The sequence below is a fragment of the Oncorhynchus nerka genome, linkage group LG22 (genome assembly GCF_034236695.1).
Source record: "Oncorhynchus nerka isolate Pitt River linkage group LG22, Oner_Uvic_2.0, whole genome shotgun sequence".
Taxonomy (NCBI): domain Eukaryota; kingdom Metazoa; phylum Chordata; class Actinopteri; order Salmoniformes; family Salmonidae; genus Oncorhynchus; species Oncorhynchus nerka.
Genome location: NC_088417.1, coordinates 41,079,607 through 41,092,307, shown reverse-complemented (window position 1 = coordinate 41,092,307; position 12,701 = coordinate 41,079,607). Strand labels below are relative to the sequence as shown.

Below are 12,701 nucleotides of genomic sequence, written 5' to 3'. Positions count from 1 at the left end.
TCACGTAAAGTGACTAATCTTGCTATGGCTCATACAAGCACAAACATACCACAAAGTGACAATAAATGTACTCATGTCTGCCATTGTCACGCGACTCTGCAGTTATTTGCACCTATGAAAACCAATGATCTTGTGTTCTTTAATAAGACACACACACACACACACACACACACACACACACACACACACACACACACACACACACACACACACACACACACACCCTGAAGGGCTAAGATGTGCATCTGACTCATTGAGGATCATATAGAGACTTTGTAAATGTGCTGATAGGGCTGGATGAGCATCAGAAAATAATATAGTGTACAATCACTTCAATTCTAGCCTAAACATTAAGCCCAAGATAGCTGATACATTTGGCACCATGTTAAAACACCCATAAAATTAAATCTGAAAGTTCACAATAACAAAATACGTTTTAACATGAAGAAGTTATATTCCAGATTTAATTTCATAAGCAAAATAACTGTAGTTGGATAAGGTTAGCCGAAAGGATTTTGATTGAACATAAAACATTGACATAAAGTGATGTGAACCAGAGATGGATAGTATTAGAGCACTCTTACCCGTTCCCTGACTCCGTTTTGTGCATTATTAGTTATATTCCATTTCGGATAGGTGCGTTCCTTTCAAACACAAATCTCGACCTCATTTCCATGTGCTCGTAGCATGCGCTCCATGGAGCACTGCATACAGATACAGTGAGTAACGTCACGATAGGGAGTCCTCATGATGATTATGAGGATAATATCACATCCACATAGGCACGTCGACGTGAAAGCACGCGTGATTGATTGGCCTCGTACTATAAATAAGGCATCGCGTAACGTCTGCTTCCAACTCACTCTCTCAAACACGTAGAACCCCTGAGAGCAAGCTCACACTCCAGATCCCAATCACCTGTTCACACACCTGTATGTCATTATCACACACTATTTAGTTCAGTTTTTTTGCACCCCTTCATTGTGAAGTTGTTGTTTTTTCGGAGTTCTGGGTTTCGCCGTAATTGTACTCCTCCCGTATATGATTTTTTTGCCTGCCTCACTAACGAAGCCTTTTGGCTATTCCCTGCCTGTACTTTAGCCTATCGGATTTCCTGTTATCAACCTAATGCCTGATCTCCTGGACGACGTTACTAGCCTTTTCCCTGCCTGTACCGTTGACTTTTTGGACCCATGTGTATGACCTTCTGCCTGCTCCTGGACCCAGCTACCTGCCTCCTCCTGTGGTCCTTTACAATAAACACCTGCTGCGCCCTGCGCTTGAAACCAGCTCTCTGTCTCCCATCGTGTTCACTACACATCTACTTCTGCAAATGCATGAAATAATCAATAGCCACTATCCAGTAAAACAAATGCGTATTTTCAAGACGTATTTTTCAACTGCACATTATCAATTAAGCATTAACATCACAATAATTATTGGAAAGAGCCAATCAGATTTGAACATAGAATATTAATTATTGCTCCAATCTGTCACGTGCACTTGTGTTCGCTTTTTCAAAAGCTTTAACACTGGCATCGATGTTCAAAATTGTCAAACCTAAACAATAAACCAACAGACCACTTCAACTACAATAACTTTCTCAGTAACGGTTATGTATGTATCTTGCTGTGATATGTTATCTACCTTAGTTGAATGTACGGACTGTATTTTCTTTGTAGCTGTTTACATACCACCACAGTCAGAGGCTGGCACTAAGACAACATTGAATGAGCTGTATTCCACCATAAGCAAACAAGAAAGCACTCACCCAGGGGTGGCGCTCCTAGTAGCTGGGACTTTAATGCAGGGAAAATTAAACATGTTATACCAATTCTATCAGCATGTTAAATGTGCAACCAGAGGAAAAAAACTCCAGACTACCTTTACTCCACACACAGAGACATGTACAAAGCTCTCCCTCGCCCTCCTCCATTTGGCAAATCTGACCCTAATTCTATCCTCCTGATTCCTGTTTAAAATCTAAATTTATAGCAGGAAGCACCAGTGACAAGATCAATAAAATTGTGGTCAGATGAAGCAGATGCTACGCTACAGGACTGTTTTGCTAGCATAGACTGGAATATGTTCCGTAATTCCTCCGATGGCATTGAGGAGTACACCACATCAGTCATTGGCTTCATTAATAAGTGCATTGATGACGTTGTCCCCACAGTGACTGTACGTATATATATATCCCAACCAGAAGCCATGGATTACAGACAACATCCGCACTGAGCTAAAGGCTAGAGCTGTCGCTTTCAAGGAGCGGAACTCTAACCCGGCTTATAAGAAATCCCACTATGCCCTCCGATGGACCATCAAACAGGCAAAGCGTCAATACAGGACTAAGATCGAATCGAACTACACCAGGTCTGACGCTCATCGGAAATGGCCGGGTTTGCAAACCATTACAGACTACAAAGGGAAGCACAGCCTGGAGTGGCCCAGTGACATGAGCCTACCAGATGAGCTAAACTATTTCTATGCTCGCTTTGAGGCAAATAACACTGAAACGTGCATGAGAGCACCAGCTGTTCTGGAAGACTTTGTGATCACGATCTCTGCAGCCGATGTAAGAACTTTAAACAGGTTAACATTCACAAGGCTGCAGTGCCAGACGGATTACCAGGACGTGTACTGCGAGCCTACGCTGACCAACTGGCAAGTGTCTTCAATGACATTTTCAACCTCTCCCTGTCTGAGTCTGTAATGCCAACATGTTTTAAGCAGAACCCCATAGTGCCTGTGCCCAAGAACACTAAGGTAATCTGCCTAAATAACTACCGACCCGTAGCACTCACGTCTGTAGCCATGAAGTGCTTTGAAAGGCTGGTCATGGCTCACATCAACACCATTATCCCAGAAACCCTAGACCCACTCCAATTTGCATACCACCCCAACAGTTCCACAGATGATGCAGTCTCTATTGTACTCCACACTGCCCTTTCCCACCTGGACAAAAGAAACACCTATGTGAGAGTGCTGTTCATTGACTACAGCTCAGCGTTCAACACCATAGTGCCCTCAAAGCTCATCAATAAGCTAAGGACCCTGGGACTAAACACCTCCCTCTGCAACTGGATCCTGGACTTCCTGACGGGTCACCCACAGGTGGTAAGGGTAAATAACAATACATCCGCCACGCTGATCCTCAACACAGGGGCCCCTCAGGGGTGTGTGCTCAGTTCCCTCCTGTACTCCCTGTTCACTCATGACTGCACAGCCAGGCACAACTCCAACACCGTCATTAAGTTTGCAGATGACACAACAGCCTGATCACCGACAACGGCGAGACAGCCTATAGGGAGGAGGTCAGAGACCTGGGCGTGTGCTGCCAGGACAACTGACAGCTTAATTAAATAGTACCTGCAAAACACCCGTCTCAACATCAACAGTGAAGAGGCGATTCCGGGATGCTGTCCTTCTAGACACTGGCAGAGTTCCTCTGGGTTCTTCTGGGTTCTTTTGCCCATCTTAATCTTTCTTTTTATTGGACAGTCTGAAATATGGCTTTTTCTTTGCAACTCTGCCTAGAAGTCAAGCATCCCAGAGTCGCCTCTTCGCTGTTGACGTGAAATGTTGTGTAGAAATCCGAAAAGGGTGGCCAGCAGAGAGAGGTGGGATGGGCTGAGGGTTGGGATGTGGAATTGGAGACTAATTGGAGTGGAGTTGCTGGGCGGGGGATAGAATGATGGTCAAAGAAAAAAAAAAAATGAAACATAAAAAGTACGTTTGAATGACACTGAGGGATAGTGTTTTTACAGCTATTGCCGGTTTGCCTGAGGCTGATGCCGTGCAGGTTTTTGTACACATGCATATACACACACTCATTCAAATGCACACATACACGGACACACACACGTGTAAATAAATGCACTCAACTATTTACAGTTGGCCTTGCTGTTATGATTTTAGTTGTTCTCGATGTCCTTTGTTTTTTGCATTGTTGTTTTCTGTTTTCCTTTGCCTTTTTCTTTTTTCTCGTCAGTTCATTTTCTTGGTTGTTGGTGCATTGGGGAGGTTCTTGGGGGTGGGGAATGGAATTATTATTTTTTAAATTATTTTCTTGGGGGGGGGACTGTGGGAGAGGTCTCGAATGGTTGAGGGACAGCTCTTGGGGAACTGTAGAGGGATCATGGAGAGTTCGGGTCCCCTTTTTTTCGATTGTGGGAAACCTAACAACGTGCACTTGAGCAGGACGTTGACCCTGGATGCTTCCACAAATGAACTTTTAACAAGGCACACCTGTTAATTTAAATGCATTCCAGGTAACTACCTCATGAAGCTGGCTGAGAGAATGCCAGAAGTGTGCAAAGCTGTCATCAAGGCAAAGGGTGGCTACTTTGAAGAATATAAAATATATTTTGATTTGTTTAACAGTTTTTAGTTTACTAATTGATTCCATATGTGCCATTTAATAGTTCAGATTTGACTGAATTATACTATCTACACAAAATAGTAAAAATAGAGAAAAACCCTTGATTTTTGACTGGTACTCGTATACATATACATATACATACATATACATAGTTGAATCTGACATTAATTTCTTTATTGTAGAATTTTGGGATTATGTGTGTTTTGCTTGGTATTATTTTACTGTTGGAGCTAGAAACACAAGCATTTTGCTGCATCTGCGATTAATATCTTCAAATCTTTGTCCGCAATTAACACATTTAGATTTTATGGCTGCATTAGATGGATGTGGCTATGTAACTGCTGTTTGACTTCACATGAAACTAAACTAGAGTTTTAATCCCGATGCTTAGCTGGTGCGTAGCATCTAATTCTTGTATGACGTGTTTGTTGAATGTTAAGTCCCCTGTGACTGAGGGAAATTAAGCTACAGCAAAAAAGTGAAAATGACTGGATTCACTTTTGCTTATATTTGCTGTTCTCCAAATGCCCCCCCCCCCCCTCCCTACTCTGATTGGGAGTGACAGGTGAGATACTCTGTTACAACCTCATGATTACAACACATTTGAATGCAACAGTCTGCACTGCGTAGGGCACTCAACCCAGGGAAGGTATGGGTTATGATATAGGGTTGGAAGCATTATTGTGAAATGAATCAGTCCCCTTTCAAATAGCTACTGATGCACCATGTTACTACAGACAGATAAAGGACATGTGAATGTGTTCTGTCAAGGTCTCATGTACAAATGTGTTTCCCTATGTTACACAAGGACAGTGGAATGGACATGGGAATGATAACTCACATTATGGTCATTGTAGTGAGGTGAGATCTGTGGCTGGGTAGGCACGGGCAATTATCAAAGCCAGATTTACTGACAATTAAACCTTTACGAAGGCCTAGTTCACCATACAACAGCTAGTGCCAACAACCAAAGAAACATAGGCTATTAACAGATATTAACAAACAAATGTAAATACCAACGTAGCCAAAATACTCCAGCGATATCCTCTGATGGCAACATATTTCATATCATCTGACAGTAGAATCCAAAGTTACATTTCAATCCTGGCTTTCATTTTAACACTGGTATTGTCCAAAATGTTGTAAAACATTACTCTCATCTATGATCATCTGTCTGCTCCAGGTTGCTGTGTCTGTCAGGCCGAGTGTGGTGCATTCGATCAGATTATTTTTCTGTCCCTTCCTCTGATGAAGGTCAGGAAGCGCAGGTGTTGGTCTCCCTCTGAATTATACCAAGTTTTCAGAAGGGAAATCCATTGAAATCCAGGTGCAGTGAAGGAGGCCCCGTTTGTCAGGTTGTTTTTGCTAGCTAGCTTGGTCAGTTTAAAGGATGCGTGCTCCAAATGATGTAGACACGCGCAAATGTGCAGAGCTTACCACGTGACATGTTTAGCCAATAAACGTGCAAAATATGAAATCGGCTCAATGGAACAACTTTAAGCTAGGCAAAGCAGTAAAGGCCTATGCTGACCCTGTCTACTAAAAGTTACTGGAGACAGGAATAGATTCATGTCAAGGATTTGAATGGAGGTTTTGATGCAGTTTCAGCAAATGTTTTGATTGTGAGCATAAAACCCACCAGTGTAAGCCCTGCATACCCAGACTTTGACGTCACTGGGTCATTTAGTGATAAAAGAACCGAGGCTAGAAAAGAGTCATTCCTGCAAGAATGAAAATAATGCTGTGGATGTCTGGAATCTAATCCTGAGGCTACACTTTCAATTTCAACAGACACCTATGATGCTTCACAGTTGAATCAGTTACAGCAAATGTCTGTCATCTGCACCATACCAGGTAAATCAACTGCATCTTGTGATTAGTAGTGTACTTAAATGTTGAAAAATGAATTGTGATTCAAGTGGCTATTTCTGAAGATACAACTATGACCAGTGAGTGAGTGATTGCAAGAACAAGGGTATGTGTGGAGGATAATATTGGCAACCCAGAATCAAATCTTGCATAACATTTTAATGTTTTCATCTGTTTTGTATTGTGAATGACTTCAGAGGTCAGTAGGTTCAAGGCTTTAATCAATGAAGAGGGCTCCATCCCAATTCTCCACCCTTCTTTTGAAGTGTGCACATACATACATTCTTGCATGGATTTAACAATAGTCCGGCACCATGGACATGTCATAATACCCATAAAACCTAGCGGTAAAATCCAGTAATGGTCTGTGTTTCTTGTAGGCTTACCCTGGTGTGACGTTTTGATACCTGTGTAATTCTCTCGGACAAATTGATTTTTTTCAATATACACTAGGTGACCCAGGAGTATGGGGACACCTGCTCGTCTAACATCTCATTCCAAAATCATGGGCATTAATATGAAATTTTATAATATTGATAAAAGTTACCTTGTCCGAGAGATTTTGTACCCAAACACAGACCTTATATGAAGTAGATCTGAAATCCCAGACACAAAAATGAATGGTGAAAAAACAATAGGAACCATTTCCTGGTTTTACCACTAGGTTTTATGGGTATGATTACTCATATTGTGGAACTCAATGGTGTAAACTCCCTCCAGCAAATGCTTCTTCTTCTTCTTTGGGTTTTATGGCAAACTACACACAAAAGGTGTAATGTCGCCACCAACTGGACGGGGGTGAAAAGATTTACAAAAATAAAGGAAATTCCATATGGGAAGGGAAAATGTACATGAATCCACACAAACTACAAAAAAAGTATTAACACAAAATATATACATTTCAACTCCTTCAGTCATTGGAAAACTCAAATAGCCTGCTCAGGCTCTGGGGCCTGAGAGGGTGGGACTGCACGAGACAGTAGCTCCTCAGATATCAAATATTTTAATCCCAGAAAGTTTAGCTGCAGAAACAATGATGTTGATCTTTCTCGACTTATTTTGAACTTATGCACTTCCATTTATCACCATTGCTATAAATGACACAAAGTCCAATTGTTTCACATGAAGAATGTCTGGGTCCTGCTGGTAATACTCAGGATGTGGTGAAGGTTCCAGTGTAGACGTACTGGTCTTCATTCCCACTGGACCTTCGGAGATACTGTACCTTTTGAAAGTCTTGGCATAGGAGACTCTCAACTGCCCTGATTTTGGCAACCTCAGTCTCATTCACCCTAATCGGTCAATCCAAGGACTGCGCTTCATGTTCTCCACACACAGTTTGCTCCTTGCCTTCTAATAAACATGCAAAATCTCCTTCATAGTGATGTTTCCCACACATCGGCTTCTCCCTTCTGCAGACACTTCTTACATGTCCAAACATTTTACATCAAGAACATTGTAAAGGCTGGTTTACAAAAGCTGACAGGATAGTACACATATCCCAGCTGCACTCGAGTAGACTCCACATAAAAAACACTAGAACAGACAAACTCTTCTCCTTCCTGCCATTACCATATGATTAATCCTATGTACATAGACCACTCCTGGAATTTTCTTTAGAGCAATCGCAACATCCCCCCCGAGACTCGAGAAATTACTTATTTGACAGGTGCCCTGCTCCGTAGCTCAAAGCATGATGAGTGATATCCCCCCCCAAAATTCTGATCCTCAGAAACAAGAAATCAGAACAAACCCACTTCTCGTGCTCTTCACCAATTTTACTGTACCTAAAGTTTTATGCATCATTTTGGATGTTTCCAACGAGTCCAAGAAGTCTGACATACCCTCATTTTCCCCAAAAAAACATACTCCTACCAGATACAATAGGGTATTATCAGAACTATACATTATTTCCCACAGTTGTACGTATTTTCTCATTGGAAAAAAAAGTCCATTCATCCCCTTTGCCACCGCCATGAGATTCAAGCTCCATATACACCATACCCTTGGTAGTCTCTCAGCCAATGCTTACAACATTCCTGTGCTTTTGAATCCATAAACAGGAAGTTATTCTAAAAGGGTGAAGAACGAGACATAACATTGAAAAGGACCTGGTCTTTCTGCCATCTGGACTATGTAAATTAGGACATCAAATCTCCAGTGCTTGCTAGGTTCACTCATCTAAGATCGAAATAAGGTGTACGACCCAATTGCCTTCAATTATAAGTTGGTTCCCCTGAAATGTATTTGACGACTGACCCTCAACTGTCCATACCAACTTGTGGCATGGTCAACTCTGGATAGATTGGTTTATAACTGCACCATTTCACCAGGTCAAATTCCTGAATAAAGGTGATTCTACTGGTCTTCTAATTGTTAAGACTTCAAAGAGAATACACATTAGTGCAAATCCATGTCCAGTTTAACAAGTCAGCCCAGGAGTGAAATAAGATAAGGATTTCAGAACTGTTTTCTGCACCATCATTATTTTAGAGTGTATTCATGGTTTCATCAACTGTTAATGCAAACAGATCTTGTAAGACCTCATTCAAGTGAGACTGCAAGAGACAAAATATTTTAAAAAGACAGGCGAGTGTTAAGAAATGCATTTATATTTCAAATGAATCGAGGAACATATGTAAACCCATATACTGCCTGAACTTCCTGACAATTGAGATCAAAAAATACATTTTAGGAAATACTCAGTAATTATATACATATTTTAGGTCGGGCATGCAACACATGTACCCCATTTTCATATTTTCTTAATAAAATAAATTAAATATTTTACTGCCGATATATCAATTAAGGCAGTTCAACATTTAAATCAGAAAGACTCCCATTTTTTTATTTTCTTTTTTTTTTCCATGCAATATCAACTATACACGCCATGTCTTAACTTGCATTAATAACGATAAGGCCAAAAAGTCTATGCCACTTTGATCTCAAACATGAGAGTTCTGCAATCGGGCCAGCTTCTGTTTCAAATGTTCACTTTTCCTCCTTAGCTGCTCTTTGAAGTTGACTAGTCTCTGCTCGTCTGTCTGCATGCTGTAAATGCACTCTATAGCCTTCTTCAGGATGACCACTTTGGCTGCCTTTTCATTGTTAGCCACCTCCGGTATCTTGTCCCGTAGAGCGAAAAAGCTCAGCTTGAGCTCGTTCCTCCGCTGGCGCTCCAGTACATTATGAGTCCTTCTTTTGTCATAGTCCTCAGTGTCTGACGTCCAGGGACTTGGGCATTTGCGGTTGCTGCTGATCTGCTTGAGGACCCGGCTGCTGCTGCCACTGTTACTGCGCTCTAGCCTCAGCCTCTTGACAGCTGGCGGCTCGTGCCGCGTGGAGGGGTGAGCTGCGTAGTTGTGCTGGTGGGTGGAGACATGGCACCTCTTCAGCACAAGGGGACTGTGATGTCTGGTCCCAGACATGTTGGGGTCACACCGCTTCTCTGCGTGCCTCTTCTCCACAGTCACGACATCTATCTCCTCATATTCTGCAATGAGATTAAATAAAACAATTCAGCATTCACTTTCTTTTTGAGGAGAATCACTAGCCACAATTGAGCCCCATACAACACAGCATGCCTTCATGTCAGAAAAATCTCTGCTTTACACTCCTCCCCCTTTTTCCACATCAGCTGATTTTTCAACATTCCAGCCTGAAACCCTTCCCCTCAATACAGACTCCTCTGTAGACAACTACAGCACAGTCTTGACTATAGCACTTGTGGTAGAGGTTAAGTGGGGCGGCTGGTAGCCTAGTGGTTAGTGCGTTAGACTAGTATCCGAAAGGTTGCAAGACTGAATCCCCAAGCCGACAAGGTAAAAATCTGTCATTCTGCTCCTGAACAAGACAGTTAACCCACTGTTCCTAGGCGGTCATTGAAAATAAGAATTTGTTCTTAACAGACTTGCCTTGTTAAATCAAATAAATAACGCAACTGCCTCTAGCCTGGCAAACCCATCCATGTCAAAATTCCAGTTCACACCCTTGACGTCAAGGACATGAGTGAAGTCCATCCATTTATCCCAATTTATTAATAAGCAAACATTTGAATATTCAACAGCACCATAATCAGAGTTGACATATGCAATGTGGGAATTATAATGCATGTTGCCAGAAAACACTGGCATTATACAAATGGTTTAGTCAGAATAATCATAAAGAGCAATAAGTTATAACACTGCTATTCAGCTTACCCGAGTCACTACCACTGCTACTACTGCTGTTGGGTGGGGTGTCCAATGCCAAATCCGTGGGTGGTGTCACCTTGCTTGATTTGGAAGTATCAGTTATTGGGTAGGGAAAGACCACTGAGGGATCAATGCATTCGGACGCGGATGTGTTCAGATCCTGCAAGTAGTTTGCGTTCAACCGAGTAGTAGTCCACTCCGCGTTGTCGCTAAAAGCTGGTTCTTTCCTAGCAGCTTGGAGACAGGCGAGTCTTTCAGACACCACTTTTTCCAACTTGGCTGCAGCCGAGAACCCGCTCCACATACAGTCCTGGATGATGATAGACTTGAGGAAGGTTTGAGAGTAATCGGCATCGCAGATGAAACTCTGGTTTACAACGTCATCCCCGAGAAACTCAGTCACCATTTCGAGTTGGTCAGAAGTTGAAGGGAAAAGACTAGACAGTGATGGTCGCCGGCTCGGGGAGAGAGGAGGAGTGGGCAGCAACTCAAATTTCTTCCAGATGTCCTCACTTGGAGCCGGTTGCTGAAGCTGTCCTTGTTGCTGGTGATAAAAATCCTCATCTTCGTTGTCAACATAAAAATATGGCTGGATAGAATCGTAGTCGTAGTTTTTACTTGCCAAACTTGAATATAGCTGCATTGTCGCTCTTTCCTGAGTGAAAAGGGTGAATTAGTTGGTTAAAATAACCATACAAAGAGGCTACATCAACTTGCATGCAAACTGATAATGGTGCATTCAGCAAAAATATCAAATTTCATAAAAGCCTTGTCAGACACATTAACATGCAAAACCAATCTGCAGCTGACAGCTAGTCTGCGTGGCGCACAGGACATTTAAACCCAAGCAGACTGCAAAAACACAGCCGCCAGCCGATTAACTATAAAAATGCATCGGACTATAGGACCTTACAGCTACAAATATGTAACAGCTGTTTAAAAAAAACAAAAGCACAACAACTAACAGATAAATAACACGCAAAACAATATCCTTAGTGAACGGCCGTCTACACGGAACACGCAGTGTCATCTCAACACTCCCCTTACCTTGCGTTTGTAAAACAAAGTTGAGGTCAATTCACGAACTCAAAAACGTAGATTGTGAGAAGTATTCCAAACAAGCCAGTCAAATTAATCCTTGCCAGCGTGTGTGATAAGGAGATGTTCGTTTCCTATTAAAGTGGCTGGCTGAGAGGCATGCATAACAGCTCTTTTTGCTCGTGATGTTGGATGACATTTGCTGCAGGAGAATCACAGCTGAGTATTCAGCCCGGGGTTCAATAAAAAAGGTTGTGCTCTTACATTCCACCTATCCCTCCGCCACATTTATTTTCCCGCCAAACAACCATAGCGTTTTTATGTGAATATAATGAAGATTCCCGTGTTCCCTCTATCGTTGATTATTATCGTCACAGTCTTCAATGTATTTCTGAATGATCATATCATTCATTCATCGCTATTTCCTTCGGGAAATTCTTATACAACTAGAACTAGTTGTTGCGGAAGGATATTTAAGTGGGAGGAGTTTTTTTAAAAACGCAGTATTCCGTGCAAAAACAGCTTTACGTCTCAGCAGCAGAGAGATGATGCATGCCCAGTTCATGTGCACAACACTTCAAAGCCTGTCATATTCTGTATCTGAAATGAGTTAATGTATTGATAAATCAGAGGGAGGGAGCATAATCGGAAATACATGTAAAATACAGTTAAAAAAATCTCAAACTGTTTTTTCTGTACATGTTTTTCCCTGAAAACTCACCAAGCGTAGGGGAGATATTTAAATACATGTTTACATATTTAAACGTAGGGGAGATATTTAAATACATATTTAAATACATGGCTCTGGGAGACTAGGGGAAATAATAGTAAAGTGTGGTTCAGCAGGGACTGGGTCATCTGACAAATCCCAGAACAACCAGATAGAAAACTTGACCTGATGGACAAGAAACATGCAGCAAGAAGACATGCTTGATTAGGTAGTCTGCTGCAGGTAAACCCAGTTGATCATGTGGTATGTAGGGCAAGAGCTTGAACTTGATGATCCAGACCTTGGTGTGAGCTATGGCAATGGTGACGAGATACGATGTTGGCTTCCAACAGGCCAGATATAACTGCACTGCTAAAGTTTCGTTTTAAAAATGAGCACCTCCACAAATTGGCCATTGAACGTGAAGAAAGACATTGGAATGTCCTCAATAAAAACAGACGATTAATCGATGTATGGTTATAAAGCACCCTCTAGCGTCTAAAAAGCGACA

At 41.9% G+C, this 12,701-nt stretch overlaps 1 protein-coding gene and 1 long non-coding RNA gene across 2 annotated transcripts in view; both read right to left on the bottom strand.

Moving 5' to 3' along the window:
* The window catches only part of LOC115104613 (uncharacterized), a 38,653-nt gene extending 37,356 nt beyond the window's left edge, over positions 1-1,297 (bottom strand). Inside the window, exon 1 of the long non-coding RNA XR_003859776.2 lies at positions 585-1,297. This is a non-coding gene — a long non-coding RNA (uncharacterized LOC115104613). The remainder of the gene's footprint in view (positions 1-584) is intronic.
* Positions 1,298-9,077: 7,780 nt separating this feature from the next.
* Positions 9,078-11,673, bottom strand: LOC115105179 (transcriptional regulator Myc-like). The gene is made up of 3 exons (XM_029626872.2): positions 11,491-11,673; positions 10,450-11,098; positions 9,078-9,743 (listed from the first exon to the last, which is right to left on the bottom strand). The coding sequence occupies exons 2-3, from the start codon at positions 11,084-11,086 to the stop codon at positions 9,196-9,198; spliced, it is 1,185 nt and encodes a 394-aa protein (XP_029482732.1). The 5' UTR covers positions 11,087-11,098; positions 11,491-11,673; the 3' UTR covers positions 9,078-9,195.
* Positions 11,674-12,701: the final 1,028 nt, after the last annotated feature.

Coding starts and splice junctions, on each gene's coding strand:
- LOC115105179 (XM_029626872.2), bottom strand. CDS start 11,086: ATGCAGCTATATTCAAGTTTGGCAAGTAAAAACTACGACTACGATTCT. Junction 9,744..10,449: donor TAGCAGTGGTAGTGACTCGG/GTAAGCTGAATA, acceptor ATCTCATTGCAG/AATATGAGGAGATAGATGTC.